Here is a 20,635-nt window from a genome sequence, read left to right as displayed (position 1 = left end):
TAAGTGTGAATTCTTACAGAAGTGTATCTCATGAACAGTTAAATAACCTAAAGTTCTCCTTTAGCCTGAACACAGCCTATATTCAATCACCTAAAAGAAAACAACCAGTGTCTTGAAATTTTTTTCTCATGCCAATTTTGAAAATAGTCCATGCATAAATCACCAATAAAATGGCAGATAGAGTTCAGTTTCTTCTTGTGCACTAATTACAAATATGGGAACAGGAATTATATTACATAAATGTGACTGCAAATAAAAGAAAGTTATTGTCACAGACATGACTAGCTATGAAGCCTAGGGTATATTCACAACCTCAAAACTGAAGAGGCCACCAACTTCAATTTCCTAGGTCAATTTTCTCTTCTCCCAATTTACCACCTAAGCTTGGAAGAATTATAACTATTTTGGTAAGAAAAAAGGCATATATAAAAGATAAAGATGGGGCGCCTGGGTGCCTCACTCAGTTAAGCGTCTGACTTCAGCTCAGGTCATGTTCTCGCAGTCTGTGAGTTTGAGCCCCACATCAGGCTCTATGTTGACAGCTCAGAGCCTGGAGCCTGCTTTGGACTCTGTCTCTCACTCTCTCTCTCTCTCTCTCTCTCTCTCTGGCCCTGCCCTGCTTGCACTCTGTCTCTCTCTCAAAAATAAATAAACATTAAAAAAAAAAGATAAAGAGAATGTGTAAGTAATGAAAAATCAAGCTTGGAAGAGGAGCAAATCCTAAATGGGAAATTTAGAAAAACAACTATGTCAAAATGCCATTTTTAAAGATGTCTAGTCTGCTTTAAGTAATTCTACTATGGAGTACTGTTATAGCCTTCTGGAATGCTAACACTTTTTTATATTTAGTTCTTTAAAAGTTATTTAAGAAACTTCCATCTCGGTTGTCAGTGGCCAAATACAAAAATCTTTGCAACCTGAACACAGTAGGTTCCAAGGATATAGACTTACAGTCTCATCAACTGGCCTTTCCAGGCATCTCAGATGACTACTGCTATGGTTTACAGGTTCTGAAAAATCCACACTTCAACTACCAGTCAATCTGCTAAGTGGGTCTTCAATGGAAGAAAGCAGCCTTATATTTCCCTATTTCTCCTTCATTTATCATATAGTCTTAACGACTGTTTAAATTTTTTTACTTTGTTCCTTTGAGTGCTTCTTCAACTACATTCTGAAGGATATTGTGCTTCCTCTTACAAGACAAAGAAATTACACTGGGAAATTTACAAACTTCTAGAATTAGTTTTGATTTTTCCAGGTAAAGCTTGCTAGAAAATCAGAGTTTTTATTAACGACACAAATGAACAATTAAATCCTACCTTATTCTTACCACTAGATTTTCCTAGGTTTCCATCAAGTGCAACAGAACAAGCTTCATTCATTCATTCATTCGTTCGTTCAGAGAAAGGGAGCGGGAGCGCCTGGGTGGCTTAATCGGTTAAGCGTCCCACTTCAGCTCAGGTCATGATCTCACGGTTCGTGGGTTTGAGCCCCATGTCGGGCTCTGTGCAGACAGCTCAGAGCCTGAGCCTGCTTTGGATTCTGTGTCTCCCTCCCTCTCTGCCCTTCCCCTGCTTGTGCTCTGTCTCTCAAAAATAAATAAATGTAAAAAAAAAAAAAAATTTTTAGAGAGAGGGCGCACACACACCAAGCAGGCTCCCTGCTGTCAGCACAAAGCCCGACACAGGGCTCGAACTCACAATGAGATCATAACCAGAGCCAAAGTCAAGAATTGGACACTTAACCAAATAAGCTACCCAGGCGCCCCTAGAATAAACTTCTATTTTTTAAGTTAACAAGGATTCTTGAGGTTCTCATTATTTAAAAGGTTTACTGGTTCTAATAATAATTCTGTCAATTTCTCTATGAATTGTGATTGAATAGGAAATTCTGTCCACCTTTCCAAAACCTTCTTAGTAATATACCCTAGAGAATAGCCAGGAGGCAGTGATATTTATTTTAATGCCCCACCTCTTCTGTCTCAATGCCACCTTTCATTAGTTTGGAATTAGTGCTCCCACATATGAAATGAAATGCATAGCTTTAAAAAAAGTTCTTTCCTACTCATTACTGCCCTACAGAGTCTGAGGAATTCTATAGCTTTTCCAGGAAAAAAAACCCTCAATTTCATAAATTAAAAGAATAAAGCATTTGAGAACTGTGATTTTTTTTTTTTTAAAAGAACACAAACAGGGGCGCCTGAATGGCTCAGTTGGTTAAGTGTCTGACTCTTGATTTTGGCTCAGGTCATGATCCTAGGGTTGTGGCACCAAGCCCCACATTAGGCAGTGTGCTGAGCACGGAGCCTGCTTGGGATTCTCTCTCTCTCCTTCTGCCCCTCTCCTCCACTCGCTCTAAAATAAAAAAATATTTAAAAAAATTAAAAATAAAAGACACAAATCTTCGATTACTAAGATCAACTATACATTCTTTGCTGATTCTAGATCATCTCTGAGCTAATGTCTTATTCACAAAATCTTGTATGTAGTTCCAAGGTTTACATGAATTCAGTTACTTAGAAAATTATGAAGCCACATGATGACTACTATGACATCTTACAGCCAACTTTCAAACTTTTCAATGGAATGGGACACTAAAATAGAATAGAAATTAAATATTTAGTTAAATCTTTACTTCTAAGTAGTGAGAAAAACTGTCATGAGTTTTATGTTTCTATTGGCTAATCTCTCCTTGCCTTTGGGGAAAGGGAAAAATAAATTGTGATGTGGCTAAAAGATGGATAGCCAGTAAAAACAGGGGAAAAAAGAGAAATCAAGGAATCTGGATAATCTAAAAACCAGAAAATCAGTTTGCAAATGAATCAAGTTGTATAAAATGCCTCTGTGTGAGTTGTTCACATAAGTCTGAAGAAAAACATAGTTTTAGCTACTAAGGGCGTATTTTCAGTCTCTCTTACAAGTCAAACCCTCATTTGTAGATTTCAATAAAATTTCTCTAATGAGATTATTAACTCCTAGTTGTTATACAATATATGCCATAGTTCTGGGTTTAAGGTGGATTGGATGAACTGAACGCGCTATTTTTTTTATTTATTTGGGGGGCGGGCAGGGGAGGGTAGGGCAGAGAGAGGGAATCCCAAGCAGGCTTTGCACTGTCAGCACAGAGCTGGATGCGGGGCTCAAACTTACAAACTGCGAGATCATGACCTGAGCTGAAATCAAGAGTCAGATGCTTAATCGACTGAGATACCCAGTGCACTATTTTTTTTTAATGTTTATTTAGTTACTTATTTTAAGTGTGAGAGGGACAGAGAGAGAGAGAGAGAGAGAGAGAGTGAGTCCCAAGCAGGCTCCACACTGCCAACGCAGAGCCCAATGCACAGCCTGTTCCTATCAACCTCAAGATCATGACCTGAGCTGAAATCAAGAGTTGGACGCTTAACTGACTGAGCCACCCAGGCGCCCCTGAACGCACTATTTTTTTAAAAAAATTAGTCCCTACTCCTCACTGTTCTTCAGATTCTCAAGAATTCTACCAGCTATCTCAGGAAAGAAACTCAATTCCAGTAAGTCAATAAAATCAAAACATTTAAGAACTATGATATTTAAAAGTCAAAGAAATCTTCAATTACTAAGCTCAGTACAGACTAGCTGGTAGAATTGCTGAGAATCTGAAGGAGAGTGAGAAGGAAATATTTTTTTTAAACTGTGTGTTTCATTTCATATATAGAACTAAAGTTTATTTCTTTTTATTTATTTTGAGAGAATGCACATAAGCACAAGCTGGGGAGGGGCAGAGAAAGAGGGAAAGAGAGAATCCTAAGCAGGCTCCATGCTGTGAGGCAGAGCCCGATGCAGGGCTTGATGTCACAAACCATGAGATCATGACATGAGCCCAAATCAAGGGCCAGATACTTAACCAACTGAGCCAATCAGGCACCCCTAATTTCAGTCTAAAAAAATTTTTTTTTAAATTCATGTTTATTCTTGAGAGCAACAGAGAGAGCGCGCGCACAAGTGGCAGAGGGGCAGAGAGAGAGGGGCAACACAGACTCCAGGCTCTGAGCTGTCAGCACAGAGCCCGACCCGGGTTTGAACCCACAAACCATGAGATCGTGACCTAAGCCGAAGTCAGACATTTAATCAACTCAGCTACCCAGGCGCCCCTCTAATTTCAGTTTAGATCTGAGAGATATTCTTTTGTCACTGTAAAAGACTTTGCTTTGGATGTTCCTTCTAGCACTGTAGAACAATGAATATCTTCCCTTTCCAGTGCAGCCCATCCCCTGTGCTTCAAGGTACAGAAATGAACAAATAACCCTAATTTCATGCTCTGTCTCCAACAAAACGATATCCTTTCTCCTAAAACCACAGCACTGCAAATCTGTCACTCTTTACTCATTAACCTTTATGCAAATAAGAATTAAATGTTTCTTCTTTCCTAAACCGCAAAAATTATGAATCAATTATCTACTTTGATTATAAATATTTCTATATCCACATAATTGTTATAATTAACACAAGGTAGACACTAGCTTTTAAGTGTTATACTTGTGAAGGTTTAAGACACACATTACCTACATAACACACTTGTTTAGGCCCATTCTGTCCTAATAAAACATCTTTAAAAAATATTTTATTGCTAAATATAACACATTTACAGTGCACACACACACATGAAGTATCACAGCTTGATAATTTATCACAAACACTCAAATACTACTACCCAGGTTAGAGAAATAAAACTGCCAGTACCCCAGAAGTTTTCCTTATGTATCCTTCCATTATTGTCTCTCACCATTCACCAAAGGCATGATTCTCCAAACTTTTCTTCATAGCTGATATCACTGAAGAAGACACACCTAAATATTATTGTATAATTTTATCTATAAAAGGAATAATTCTGTGTGTATTTTATTTTTGGTGCCGCGGGTTGTTTCGCTCAACACTGTGTTTGTAAGATTCATGCATGTTTTTGCAAACAAATGTAGTTTGTTCATTTTCCTTGAATATTTATTTCATTGTATGATTATGCCATTGTTGATTTATCTATTCCGCTAAACAACTGATGGACAAATGGTGAACAGTTCGGCTGTTTACTAGACAAATGATAGACAATTGGCTTGCTGCTAGTTTTTGGCCAATACAAATAATGCTGTTTTGAATATTCTTGTACAAACCTCCTGGGGACCTGGGAATGAACTGCTGTTGAATACTCAAAAACAGAACTAAGTCATAAGGTATGCACATCTTCAATTCTAGTATATATGTCAAACAGCTTCTCAAAGTAGCTGTACCAATTTAAACTTCCACTAGCAGTTTTTGAAAGTTTCTATTACTCCACAGACTCACATTCTTGGTATTGTTAATCTTTTAATTGTAGCCATTCCAGTACAAAGAGAAGTAGTATCTTGTTTCAATTTTCATTTCATTTCTTTTTACTTTATTTTTATTTCTTTTATGTTTATTTATTTTTGAGAGAGAGACAAAGTACGAGTGGGGGAGGAGCAGAGAAAGAGAGGGAGACACAGAATCTGAGGCAGGTTCCGGGCTCCATGCTGTCAGCACAGAGCCCGATGCGGGGCTCGAACTCACAAACTGTGAGATCATGACCTGAGCCGAAGTCAGACACTTAACTGACTGAGACACCCAGGCGCCCCATCTTTTTTTGTTTTTAATATTTTTTAATGTTTATTTATTTTTGACAGGAGAAAGAGATGGGGGGGGAAGGAGGGAAGGAGGGAGATAGGGCGAGCAGGGGAGAGGAAGACAGGGGACAGGGGATCCAAGGCAGGCTCTGTGCTAACAGCACAGAGCCTGATGCAGTGCCTGAACCCACAAACCATGAGATCATGACCTGAGCTGAAGTCAGATGCTTAACCAACTGAGCCACCCAGGTGCCCCTCACTTATTTCTAAAAAGAATGAGTGCCCTCACATATGTTATTAGCCATTTTGTTATTCTCTCTCCTGACAATGCCTACTAATGCCCTGTATTTGGAGGAAGAATGGTCTTTTTCTCTGTATCATGTTTAAATGATTTAAACATGATACAAATTTCTTCTCCCATTCTGTGTCTTGCGTGTTAGCTCTCCTAAATGCCCCTTTCAATGAACAGTTCTTAATTTTAATGTAATAATGCATTGACATTCTTTCCCTTTATGATTGTTTCATTGATTTATTTATTTTTTAAAAAATTTTTAACATTTATTTTTGAGACAGAGAGAGAGAGACAGCATGAACAGGGGAGGGTCAGAGAAAGAGGGAGACACAGAATCCGAAACAGGCTCCAGGCTCTGAGCTGTCAGCACAGAGCCCGACGCGGGGCTCGAACCCACGGACCACAAGATCATGACCTGAGCCGAAGTCGGACGCTTAACCAACTGAGCCACCCAGGCGCCACTCATTTATTTTTATTTTTCTGATTTCAGGAGAATTTAGTGATTCATCCCTTATATATAACACCCAGTGCTCATCCCAACAAATGCCCTCCTTAGTACCCAGTTAGCCCATTCCTCCACCAACATCCTTCCAACAACCCTCAGTTTATTCTCTGTATGTAAGAGTCTCTTATGGTTTGCCTCCCTCTCTCTTTTTATCTTATTCTTCCTTTCCTTCCTTTATGTTCATCTATTTTGTTTCTTTTTTCTTTTTTAATGTTTATTTTTGAGAGAGAGTGGGATACACACAGAATGCAAGCAGGGAAGGGGCAAAGTGAGAGGGAGACGTGGAATCTGAAGCAGGCTCTAGGCTGTCCAACAGAGCCTTATGTGGGGCTTGAACTCATAAACAATGAGATCATGACCTGAGCCAAAGTCGGACGCTTAACCGACTGAGCTACCCCGGTGCCCCTCATCTGTTTTGTTTCTTAAATTCCACATATGATTGAAATCATATGATATCTTTCTCTTACTGATTTATTTAACTTAGCATAATACATTCTAGCTCTATCCACATTGTTGCAAATGGCAAGATTTCATTCTCTTTGATCACTGAGTAATATTCCATTGTATATTTATGCCAAATCTTTATCCATTCATCAGTCGATGTACATCTGGGGCTCTTTCCATAATTTGGCTATTGTTGAAAGTGCTGCTATAAACAATGGGGTGCATGTGCCCCTTCAAATCTGTATTTTTGTATCCTTTGGATAAATACCTAGTGGTGCAATTGCTGGGTCACAGGGTAGCTCTATCTAATTTTTTTGAGGAACCTCCATACTGTTTCCTAGAGTGGCAGCACCAGTTTGCATTCCCACCCACAGGGCAAAAAGGTTCCCCTTTCTCTGCATCCTCGTCAACATCTGTCGTTTCCTGAGTTGTTCGTTTTAGCAACTCTGACACGTGTGAGGTGGCATCTCGTTCATTGTGGTTTTGATTTGTATCTCCCTGATGATGAGTGATGTTAAGCAGTTTTTTATGTATGTTAGCCATCTGGATGTCGTCTTTGGAAAAGTGTCTGTTCATGTTTTTTGCCCATTTCTTCACTGGATTGTTTTTTGGCTGCTGAGTTTGATAAGTTCTTTACAGATTTTGTATACTAACCCTTTATTTGATATGTCATTTGCAAATATCTTCTCTCATTCCATCAGTTGCCTTTTAGTTTGGTTGATTGTTTCCTTCGCTGTGCAGAAGCTTTTTACCTTGGTGAGGTCTTAATACTTCATTTTTGCTTTTGTTTCTCTTGTCTCAGGAGACATGTCTAGTAAGAAGTTGCTGCAGCCGAGGTCATAGAGGTTGTTGTCTCTTTTCTCCTGTAGGATTTTGATAGTTTCCTGTCTTACCTTTAGGTCTTTCATCCATTTTGAGTTTATTTTTGTGTATGGAGTAAGAAAGTGGTCCAGGTTCATTCTTCTGCATGTTGCCGTCCAGTTTTCCCAACACCATTTGCTGATAAGACTGTTATTTTTTTCCAGTATTGGATATTCTTTTCTGCTCTGTCAAAGATTAGTTGGCCATACATTTGTGGGTCCATTTCTGGGTTCTCTATTCTGTTTCATTGATTTATGTGTCTGTTTTTATGCCAGTTATAATTAGTGCTTTTCAGGTCTATTTAAAAACTCTTTCCCTGAGATAATGTTTGAGACTTGCTTCAAAATAATCCACTGAGGGGGCATCTGGGTGGCTCACTCAGTTGGGGGTCCAACTTCAACCCAGCTCATGATCCCACGCTTTGTGGGTTCGGGCCCCACTTCAGGCTCTGTGCTGACAGCTCAGAGCCTGGAGCCTGCTTCGGATTCTGTGTCTCCCTCTCTATCTGCCCCTCCCCTGCTTGCACTCTGTCTCCCAAAAATAAATAAACATTAAAAAAAATCCACTGAGGGTGGGTGGAAGTACAGACAAAAAAGATTGGCCATGTGTTAATTACTGTACCTGAGTCATGAGTATTTGGGAGTTCACTGTATTAGTCTACTTTTATAAGCTTAAAAATTTCAAAAACAAATTAAAAGAAAATAAATGTTATTAAAAAGTCCTGGAACTTTTAAGTGATTATAGCAAGGTTGCAGGATACAAGGTCAATATACAAAAGTCAACTGCTTTCTCATATAAAAGCAATAAACAAGTTTTTTGAATGTGAAATTAAAAACACAATACCATTTATGTTACCACCCCCCAAAGTAAAATACTTATATATAAAACTAACAAAGTATGCATAAGACATATATGAGGAAAACAATAAAATCCTGAGGAAAAAAAAGAAAGAACTAAATAAAAGTAGAGCTATTCTATCTTTGTAGATAGGAAGACTCAACACTGACAAGATGTCAGTTCCTTCCAACTTGGTCTATAGATTATATACAATCCCAATCAAAATGCCAGCAATTTATTTTATGGATATTGATAAAATGATTCTAAAGTTTATATGGAGAGGCAAAAGACACAGAATAGCCAACACAACATTGAAGGAGAATAATGCTGAAGATATGACACTACATAAATTCAAAACATATTATAAAGCTACAATAATCAGGGAGCCTGGGTGGCTCAGTCAGTTAAGTGTCTGACTTCAGCTCAGGTCATGATCTCATGGTTTGTGAGTTTGAACCCCAAATCGGGCTCTCTGCTGTCAGTACAGAGGCTGCTTGGGATCCTCTGTCCCCCTCTCTTTCTGCCCCTCCCCCACTCATGCTCTCTCTCAAAAATAAACATTAAAAAAACAAAGCTACAGTAATCAAAGCAGTATAGTATTGGTGAAAGAAAACAGACAAACAAACAAACAAACAATGGAACAGAATATAGAGAGCCAGAAATAGACCAACATAGATTTTTGACAAGGGAGCAAAGGCAATACATTGGACCTTAAGGAAGTCTTTTCAACATGGTGATAGAACAACCAGACATCCACATGCAAAAAAAAAAAAAAAAAAAAAAAAAAAAAATCTAGACACACTTTATTTACAAATATTAACACCAAATGGATCATAGACCTAAGTGTAAACTGTAATACTATAAAACTAGAAGATAATATAAGAGAAAGTCTAGATAACCTTGGGTTTTGCAGTGACTTTTTAGATGCAACACCAAAGGCACAATCCATGAAAGGAATAATTGATAAGCTGGATTTCATTAAAATTAAAACTTTCTGATCTGCAGAAGACATTGTCAAGAGAATGAAAAGACAAGCCACAGACTGGGAGAAAATATTTGCAGAAGACATCTGATAAAGTGCTGTTACTCAAAATATACAAAGAACTCTTAAAACTCAACAATAAGAAACAATACAATTTAAACATGGGCCAAGGCCTTAAGAGACACCTCACCAAAGAAGATATACAGATGGCAAACAAGCCAGATGGCAAAGATGCTCCTCATCACAGGTTGAAGGAAATATAGATTAAAACAAGATGCCACTACACATCTCTTAGAATGGTCCAAATCCAGAACACCGACAACACCAAATGCTGGCAAGGATGTGGAACAACAGGAACTCCTATTCACTGCTGGTAAAAATGCAAAATGGTACAGGCACTTTGGAAAACAGTTTGGCAGTTTCTTTAAAAACTTACCATGCAATCCAGCAATCGATCTTTTTGGTATTTACTCAAAGGAGCTGAAAACATGCCCACATAAAAACCTGTATATGGATATTTATAGCAACTCTATTCAAAATTGCCCAAAATTCCAAGAGGTCCTTGGATAAACTATGATGGTGAATGGATAAACTATGATAGATTCAGACAAAAGAATATTATTCAGTGCTAAAAAGAAATTAGCTAACAAGTCATGAAAAGACATGAAACAACCTTAAATGCATATTACTAAGTGAAACAAGTCAATGTGAAAAGGCTACATCCTGTATGATTACAGCTATATGACATTCTGGAAAAAGCAAAACTAGAGTGACAGTAAAAGGATCAGTAGTTGTCAGGGGTTAAGTGGAATGACAGATTAAAAAGCAGAGCACACAGGATTTTTAGAGCAGTGAAACTACTCTATATGACCCTGTAATAGTGGATACAGGTCATTATTCTTTGTCCAAATCCAAAGAATATACTACACCAAGAGAGAATCCTAATGTAAACTACAGACTTTAGGTGACAATGATGTGTCTATGTAAGTTTACCAATTGTAACATATGTGTCACTATGGTGGAGGATATGGATAATGGGGGGGGGGTATGTGTGGGGGTAGGAGGTATAGGGGAAATCTGTACCTTCTGCTAACTTTGCTGTAAACCTAAACCTTCTCTAAAACACATAATCTATTAAAACATTTAAAAAACACTATTGAGGAAAAAAGTTTAAAAAGGAAAAAGTCCTTCCTTTTCTGAGCCCATGAAGATACTCTTCTAAATTACATTTATAAGCTTTATTGTTTTACCTTTCACATTTAGATCTATAATCTAAACCCTGGAATTGATTTACAGGCATGAAGTAAGTAAGGAACAGAGTTGTATTTTTTCCATATGGATTTCCAAATGTCTCAGATCTAATTGAAACAAGATCATCTTTTCCTCAATGCCTACAGTACTACTTTTCAAATAAAATCTCCATATATGAATAGCTCTGTTTCTGGGCTGTTTCATTTGTTCATATTTCCATCTTACTGGTAATACCATATTGTCTTTTTTTTTTTTTTAATTTCAAATTTTAGTTAGTTAACATACAGTACAATATTGGTTTCAGGAGTAGAATTCAGTGATTCATCACTTACATACAATACCCAGTGCTCGGGGGAAGCTTCCGACTTCAGCTGAGGTCATGATCTCACAGTTCTTAAGGTTCAAGCCTGTGCTGGGCTCTATACTGACAGCTCAAAGCCTGTAGCCTGCTTAGGATTCTGTGTCTCCCTCTCTCTGCCCCATCCTACTTTCGCACAGTCTCTCTCTCTCTCTCTCTCTCTCTCTCTCTCAAAAATAAACAAACATTTTAAGAACTAGACAAATTCCTAGAAACTCACACACTACCAAAACTGAAACAAGAAGAAAGAGAAGAGTTGAACAGACCTAAGACCAGCAAAGAAATTGAATCAGTAATTAAAAATCTCCCAACAAACAAGAATTGTGGGCCGGATGGCTTCCCAAGGGAATTCTACCAGACATTTAAAGAAGAGTTAATACCTATTCTTCTCAAACTGTTCCAAAAAACTAGAAGTGTAAGGAAAACTTCCAAATGCATTCCATGAGGCCAGTGTTACCTTGATTCCAAAACCAGACAAAGACCCCACTAAAAAGGAGAATTACAGGCCAATATTCCCTGATAAACCTGTATGTAAAAATTCTCAACAAGATACTAACAAATCAAATTCAACAGTACATTAAAAGAATTATTCACCATGATCAAGTGGGATTTATTCCTGGGCTGCAGGGCTGGTTCAATATCCACAAATCAATCAACATGATACACCACATAAATTTAAAAAATGGGTAAGAATCGTATGATCCTGTCAAAAGATGCAGTAAAAACATGTGGCAAAATACAGCATCCATTCTTGATAAAAACTCTCAACAAAGTAGGGATATATGGGACATAACTCAACATCATAAAGGCCATATAAGAAAGGCCCACAGCTAATATCATCCTCAATGGAGAAAAACTAAGGGCCTTTCCCTACAGTGAGGAACAAGATAAGGATGCCCACTCTCACCATTACTATTTAACAGTACTGAAGTCTTAGCCTCAACAATCAGACAACAAAAAGAAATAAAGGGCATACGAATTGGCAAGGAAGAAATCAAACTTTCACTATTTGCAGATGACATGATACTCTATGTAGAAAACCCAAAAGACTCCACCAAAAAATCGTTACAACTAATACGTGAACCCAGCAAAGCTGCAGGATATAAAATCAACATGCAGATATCTGTTGCATTTCTAAACACCAATAATGAAGGAGCAGAAAAAAGAAATCAAGGAATTAATCCCATTTACAATTGCACACAAAAAAAAAGATATCTAGGAATAAACCTAACTAAAGAGGTAAAAGATCTGTACTCTGAAAACCATACTGTATTAATTACTGTAGCTTTACAGTAAGTCTTAATTGGATTCAGTGAGTTCTCTGACTTTGTTGTTAAGAATTCTTCAGCTATTCTTGGCCCTTTATATTATCATATAAATTTCAGAATCACTTTGTCAAGCTGCATAAAAAATAATGTTGGGGGAGGGGCATCTGGCTGGTTCAGTTGGAAGAGCATGCAACTCTTGATCTTGGGGTTGTGAGTTCAAGCTCCACACTGGATATAGAGATTAAGAAAAAAAAGTAAACTCAATGAAAATAATGTTGGGGCCTTTATAAGGATTGCATTAAATCTATGAATCCATTTTGAAGGACAGTTATCTTCAAAATATTGAGGCTTCCAATCCATAAACATGGTATACCCTTCTATTTAAGTGTTCTTTCATTTCTTCCAATGATGCTTTATCATTTTTTAAAAATGTTTATTTTAGAGAGAGAGAGAGAGAAACAGAATGCAAGCAGGGGAGGGACAGAGGGAGAGGGAAACACAGAATCCAAAGCAGGCTCCAGGTTCTGAGCTGTCAGCACAGAACCTGGCGCAGAGCTCAAACCCACAAACGGTGAGATCATGACCTGAGCCAAAGTCGGACACTTAACTGACTGAGCCACCCAGGTGCCCCAATGCTTTATCATTTTTTAATAGTGTTCTTATACATCCTTTATTGAATTTATTTCCATGTTATACTTTTGGTACAAGTGTAATGGCATCTGTTTTTAAATTTCACTTTCTAATGATTTATTGCTGGTATAAACAGGTGTGATTGATTTTTGTGGAATCATTTTATACCCAGCAACACTGTTCAAATCATTAATTCTAGTAGTTTAAGCTCTTGTGGGCTTTCTACATAGGGTATCTACAAAAAACATAGAGCAATCATCAACATAATGGTGAATACTAAGACCTTTTCCTTTGAGACCAGAAAACAAAACAAAAATGCTTGCTTTGTTACTTTTTTTCCTTCCAACCTCACGGAGAAATAATTGACAAATATGATTATATATAAAGTATACAACGTGATGAGCTGATATACATGTGTACTGTTGGAATAGTGACCAAGATCAAAACAATTAACACATTCATCACCTCACATAGTTAACTCTTCTGCTTCATTACTTCTAGACAACTGGAGGTCTAATAACTACAACAAAGCAGGAAAAAGGGACAAATATCATAAATACTGGAATCCCATTATTCATGGATCATTTTATTTAGTTTCTTCTACATTTTGGAGGGGATTTAACTTTCTGTTCTTTTCCTAACTTCCTTAGAACTTAGCTCACTGATTTGTAGCCTATCTTCCTTTCTAATATATACATTTAAAGCTAAAAAAAATTAAAATTCCCTCTAACCACGATTTTAGCTGCATGTTACAGGTTTTTGTATACAAATTTCTATTATTGCTCTGTTTAAAGTATTTTCTAATTTCATTTTGATTTCTTTTTTGATCCAACTGTTATTTAGGAGTATATTTCTTAGTACTCAAATATTTGAAGATTTTCTAACTTTTGGATGACTAGCTTAAATGCACTGTAGTAAAAAAACAAGCTGTATGATTTTCTCTAAAAATTGTGGCAATTTGCTTTATGGCCAGTATGTGGCCAGTAGAATTTTTGAAAATGTTCTAAATGCACTTATAAAATAATAAACATATATATACTAATCTGTTGGATATAATTTGTTCTAATTATGATAATTATGTCACATGTGCTAGTTATATCAAATATTTTATATCCTTATTAATCCCTCACCTGATTGTTTTGTCATTTACTAAGAAATCTGTGTTAAAATATCCTACTATAATTGTGTATTTCTCCTTTTAATTCTGTCAATTTTTTTAAAACCTATTAGAATTATTTTTTCTGTTAAATCAAATGCTTTATCATTATGAAGTGTCCCTCCTTTATCTCTAATCATGCTTTTTTGCTTTGAAGTCTACATTGGCTGAATATTAATACATAAACATTCAGAACAGTTTTCTTTTGTTAGTCTCTAATTCTTTTTTTTATTCTGGTAAAAAAAAAAAAGGCATAGCATAAAACTTACATGTTCTTTCTTAACCATTTCTTCTTAACCATTTCTTAGTGTATACAGTTCAGTAGTGTTAAGTATATTCACATTATTGTACAACTAATCTCTAGAACTTTTTCACCTTACAAAATTAAAACTCTGTATCTATTAAATAACAACTCCCCATGTCCCTTAATTCCCCATAACCCCAACTCCTAATAACTACCATTCTACTGTTTCTGTGATTTGACTACTGACGATACCTTCTATAAGTGGAATCATGTAGTATTTACATTTTTATGACTAGCTTATTTCATTTAGCATAATGTCCTTTTATTTTAAAGTTTATTTTGAAAGACAGAGAGAGAGAGTGAATGGGGGAGAGACAGGGAGAAAGAGAATCCCAAGCAGGCTCTCAACACTGAGGCAGATTCAGGGCTCGATCTCCCAACCATGAGATCATGACCCGAGTCAAAGTCAGGAATTGGCTGCTTAACTGACTAAGCCACCCAGACACTCCATGTTTTTAAGGTTCATCCATATTGCAGTATGTAGTGACTATTTTAATTTAATAGCTTCCCTGGAGATTATAACATCAATTTTTGACTTGCAAAATTCTAACACTAATTGGCAGTTTTACCCTCTTCTTTGAAAAAGCAAGGGAGCTTATGCACCTCCCAATTTATAGGCCATGGCTACTATGCGTGCTAATTCTCTATGTATTTTTAAATCCTAATAAAACATTCTTAGTCTTTTGAACATCAATATTCAGACTTGACCATGTATTTGTGGTCTGCATTGCTATTCATGCCTTCTTGCATCTCCAACTTTCCAATTGGTCTTCTATCTCAGAGTACCTTTACATTTTTTTCAGTGGGGTGAGGACTTTTGGTTTTGTTCGTTTGTTTTGTTGCTTTTTAAAACTGTTTATTTCCACTTTATTCTAGAAGGATATTTTCACTGTATATGAGGTGTGTAGAGTTGCAGACTGGCAGTTATTTTTATTCAGACCTTTAAAGATATCATCCCACTCTCCTGACTTCTTTCTGTTGAGAAGTTAGCTCTAGGTCTGACTGTGATCCTTTCAAAATTGCATAGTTTTTTCTCTAGCTGCTTTTAAGATTCTCTGTCTTTGCTCCCTCAAAATTTTATTATGATGTTCCTAGGTGGATTTCTTTATTATATTTATTCTGCTAGTGATTTCTAGCACTTCTTGAATCTGTGGCTTGATGGTTTTCATGAATTTTGGAACGTTATCAACAATATCTCCTCAAATACTCTACATTATACTCTTTCTTCTGGGGTTCCCATTACACGTATGGCATACCTATCCCTGTAGCCTCTTATGTTTTTTACTTCCTCTTCTGTATTTCCTAATCTTTTGAATTTCCATATCATTTAGTTTCTTCTAACTTATCCTGTAATTCACTGACTCTTCTCAGATACTATCAATCTGTTTTTAAAACCATACACTGAGTTCTTAGTTTCAATTACTACATTTCCCAGCTCTAAAATATGCATTACAAAATAGTTTTCCAGTTGGCTGCTGAACTTCTCCAAGTTGTCTTTATTTCCTTGAACATTTTAAGAATTTTTTTTTAAGAACAGTTATTTTGTTTATTTTAGAAAGAGAGAGTGAGCACAAGTGGGGGAGAGGGACGGAGGGAGGGAGAGGGACGGAGGGAGGGAGAGGGACGGAGGGAGGGAGAGGGGGAGGGAGGGAGAGGGAGAGGGAGAGGGAGAGGGAGAGGGAGAGGGAGAGGGAGAGGGAGAGGGAGAGGGAGAGGGAGAGGGAGAGGGAGAGAGAATATCTTAAGCAGACTCCACACTAGTGTGTAGCCCAACACAGGGCTCTATCTCGCCACCCTGGAATCATCACTTGAGCCAAAATCAAGGTCAGATGCTCAACCAACTGGGCCACCCAGGCTCCCCAAGAATAGTTATTTTAAATCTAGTAACTACAATATTTGGATCTCCTGTGAATTTGTTCTATTGTCTAATGTTTCTTATTCCGTATTTATTGTTTCATCCTCTTATGTTCTAACTATTTTTTGTGTGTATGTACTAAATAATCTATTTAAAAACCTGATAGTGAAAATAATCTGTGAGGATTTCCAGAGAGGATCTGTTTGCTTTGTACCAAGGCACCCAGTTACCTCAAACCAATTTCAGGTACTGAAATAATTTGAAACTAAGTTGCAATTCCTACAAAGGTGAGTCTATTTCCACTCATTTTTACTACTACAAGGACTCAGTCTCTTGGGGTCCTATGCCATAGCAAAGGGTGGGGGGTCATAAGTCCCCGCTTACAATCCAGAAGGCCCTTAACATCAATCACTGTCCTCTTGGCTCCAGGAGTTTGTCACCATTGGCTTCTCAACTGCTCTATCCTCTTTGCATCACCCAGGTAATTGCCTGTTACTCTCCCTTCAAAATGTTTATCTTCCCTGTCTTTGGTCTAATGGATTCTTGCATGCACCAAACCAACTCTCTTGGACTAATTTTGAAAATGATACATTAGAAAAACTTGGGAAGATTTTTTTTTTGTAGGAAGCATATAAATGAGAAGTGTAAGAAAAAACTTAAATTGATTCTAAGAATAACCTATTTTTTTAATTGCCGAGGGTAGAAAGACAAACCACATTTACTTACTTCTTTCCCACCTTATTATTAGATATTTTAGATATATTAGATATTTTACTCCTAAAAGGAAGGGAAAAAGAAATACATGGCCAATTATTTCCAGATACCTTTTGTAGAACAGTCAGCTAGAGCCTAAAATAAAATGTCCTCTTTATTGAATTTCTAAAAAGAGATGATATTAGAAAAGTATATTAAGAGTGAGTAAATGACTTTCAACAAAAAGAACTGTGTTGGGGCGCCTGGGTGGCTCAGTCAGTTAGGCATTCACCTTTGGCTCCGGTCATGATCTCACAGTTCGTGAGCTCGAGCCCTGCGTCAGACTCAGTGCTGAAAGCCTGGAGCCTGCTTCAGATTCTGTCTCTCCCTCTCTCTCTCTGCTCCTCCCCTGCTTGTACTCTCTCTCTCTCTCAAAAATAAACATTAAAGAAAAAAAGTTTAAAAAAAAATAAATTAAAAAAAAAGAAAAGAACTGTGGTTGAACCCAATGAACTAAAAGACCCAAAGATGTGCTTCGGTTCTGTATTAGTTTCCCATGGCTGCTATAACAAATTACCACAAACTTGGTGGCTCAAACAATGGAAATTTACTCTTTCATAGTTCTGAAGCCCACAAGTCCAAAATCAGTTTCACTGGACTGAAATCAAAGTAACGGCAAGGCCACAATCCTCTGAAGGCTCTAGAGAAGAATCTGTTCCTTGCCTTTTCCAACTGCTGGTGGGTATATAGGCATTCCTTGGCTTATGGCCATATCACTCCAATCTCTACCCTCATAGTTCTAATGCCTTCTCTTCTATCTGAAATCTCCTTCTGTCTCCCTCTTATAAGGATACTTGTGATTGCATTTAGGCCTTGCTTGGATGATCCAGGATAAGCTCTCCATCTGAAGATCTTTAATCACATCTGCCAAGTGTTGGCCATCCATACAGGTAACACCCACAGCATTTAGGATATGGGTATCTTGGGAACGGGGAAGAAGAATTATTCAGCCTACCATAGGTTCCTAGCTCTGTAGTTAATTAACATTATAAATTACTTCCAGATATGAAATATATACGTCATGGGGATGAAAGGTATAGCACAGAGAATATAGACAATAGTATTGTTAACAGTGTTGCAGGGTGACAGATGGTAGCTACACCTGTGGTGAGCACAGAGCTGTATAATTTCAAATCACCATGTTATACACCTAAAACTAACATAATAATGAGTGTCAACTATAATTCAATAAAAAATTTGTAATTAAAAATTTTAAGAAATAATTTATTTAAAAAAGAAAAAAATCTGAGATATTTTTAAAATTTTAACAAAATTTGTCTCTAGATAGTCTACAGTGTACCAAGGTACTGAGCCAGGTGTCGGAAAGACAAGCAAGAATAAAACCCAGTTATTATCCCAACAGGCTCAGAGTCTAACAGAAGACAGGCATACAGTGAATGTTTATAGGTATAGCAGATGAAGTGGGAGGCACAAAGAATAAAGAAGTCAGTTCCGATAGTTATCATGACTTCAGGGGCACCTGGGTGGCTCAGTTGGTTGAGCGTCGGACTTCAGCTCAGGTCCTGATCTCATGGTTCGTGAGTTCAACCCCCTCATCGGATTAGCTGCTGTCAGTGCAGAACCCACTTAGAATCCTCTGTCTCTCTCTCTCTCTCAAAAATATGGTTTTAATTAAAAAAATAAATAAATAAAAATTCTATGACTTTATAGTTTGTAGTACTCACACTGACAGCACATATACTAAGACTGGAATGTTACAGAGAAGATTAGTGTGGCCTCCACACAAGTAAGACATGCAAATCCATGAAGTGGTCCATAAAAAAAAAAATGTTAAAAATAAATAATAAAAATTTAAAGATAAAAAATAAAAGCAGTTTGTACCTCTTTTTTTTCTCTTTTTTGAGTTTATTTATTTTGAGAGAGAAAGCGCACGCAGGAGGGCAGAGAGAGAGGGAGAGAATCCCAAGCAGGCTCCACACTGTGACAGCACAGAGCCCCATGTGGGGCTTGAGCCCAAAAACTATGAGATCATGACCTGAGCTAAAACCAAGAGTCAGTCGCTTAAATGACTGAGCCACGCAGGTGCCCCTGTAGATCTTCTCTTGAAAAGGAAGTCCTCACATCCATTAGGGAAGCTATTTAAAAAGCAGACAGACAGAACACAACATGTGTTGGAGAAGATGTAGGTAAACCAGAACCCTTGTGCACCGCTGATGGGAATGTAAAATGGTACATCTGCTACAGAAAACAAAATGGAAGTTCCTCCCCAAATCACAGAATTACTGTAAATCCAGCAATTCCCTTCTGGCTATATACCCAAAAGAAGTGAGATCAGGGATTTCAAAAGATATCTGTACACCCAAGTTCACAGCAGCATTATTTACAATAGTCAGAAAGTGGAAACAACCCAAGTGCCCATCTACAGATAAGTAAACAAAATAGAATACATACATACAATGGAATATTATTCAGCTTTAAAAAGGAAGGAAATTCTGACACGTTACAACATGGATTAACTCTGACATTATCCTTAGTGAAATAAGCCAGTCACAAAAGGACAAATACTATTTGATTCCATTTGTATGAGTTATCAAGAGTAGTCAAATTCAGAGACAGAAAGCAGAAAGTAGGACGGTGGTTTCCAGGGACTAGGATAAGGAGAGTAAGGAGTTATTGTTTAATGGATACAGGGTTTCAGTTTTGTGAAATGAAAAACAGTTGGGGAGGGAAGAGGAAAGAAAGAGAGAGACATTTAGGCAGTTCTGTATAAAACAAAAAGTAGTAAAGCAGGGCACCTAGGTGGCTCAGTTGGTTAAGTGTTTGACTTCGGCCCAGGTCATGATCTCATGATTTGTGGGTTCAAGCCCTGCATCAGGCTCTGTCCTGACCACTTAGAGCCTGGAGCCTGCTTCGGAGTCTGTGCCTCTGTCTCTCTCTCTGCCCCTCCCCTGTTCACGTGTGTGTACATGCTCTCTCTCTCTCTCTCTCAAAAATAAACCTTAAAAAAACTTTTTGTAAGTAGTGAAGCAATTAAGCAATATTATAGTACTGGGATAGAGAAATTAATTGTTCATGCATGATCAACTATGAAATTCAAGTCAGCTATTTTAATGTTTCAGAGGTTTAACTATCAAATGTGAAGGTGTTTTGTAGCTGAATAGTTTTACAAGTGGGAAAAGAGGAAGAGAGAGAAGCAAAGTTAAGTGTAAAATGAAGTCAACAAAAAAAGTACAATACTTGTGAATCTGCTCTTATCACTGTAACTTGATAAATACAGTTACACATGGACAGGCAAACATGATATTTAGGTCTAGAAAAATATTAGCAAATGTGACTGTTCAAAAGAGTCTAATGTACCATCCCCAGAGATAGTAATTCAAAAAAATTTTTTTTTAATTTCCAGAATGATTCTGAGATACACTCAAGTTATTATAATCGTTCAGTCTTATCCTTCTTTAGTCTCTGAAAGCTATTTAGAGAGAAAATTAGGATCATAAGTAATCTGTGGGATTCAGAACTAAACCTACTCCCAACCTTGGATTACCCCAGAGTTGGCTTTCTTTTATCTAG

The 20,635-nt window shown here is 37.3% G+C and overlaps 1 protein-coding gene and 1 non-coding gene across 2 annotated transcripts in view; one reads left to right on the top strand and one right to left on the bottom strand.

The window, feature by feature from the left end:
* The window catches only part of SPATS2 (spermatogenesis associated serine rich 2), a 53,747-nt gene extending 48,971 nt beyond the window's left edge, over positions 1 to 4,776 (bottom strand). Inside the window, exon 1 of the mRNA XM_042992215.1 lies at positions 4,716 to 4,776. Within this exon, the coding sequence (XP_042848149.1) occupies positions 4,716 to 4,761 (46 nt within the window). The 5' untranslated portion in view covers positions 4,762 to 4,776. The remainder of the gene's footprint in view (positions 1 to 4,715) is intronic.
* Positions 4,777 to 18,781: 14,005 nt separating this feature from the next.
* On the top strand, positions 18,782 to 18,888 carry LOC122240657. Its single transcript, XR_006220430.1, has one exon. It is a non-coding gene; the product is annotated as a U6 spliceosomal RNA (small nuclear RNA).
* Positions 18,889 to 20,635: the final 1,747 nt, after the last annotated feature.

This window comes from Panthera tigris, chromosome B4 (assembly GCF_018350195.1).
Source record: "Panthera tigris isolate Pti1 chromosome B4, P.tigris_Pti1_mat1.1, whole genome shotgun sequence".
NCBI classification, from domain to species: Eukaryota; Metazoa; Chordata; class Mammalia; order Carnivora; family Felidae; genus Panthera; species Panthera tigris.
Note: the sequence above shows the minus strand (reverse complement) of the source record. Positions and strands in the feature narration are given on the sequence as shown.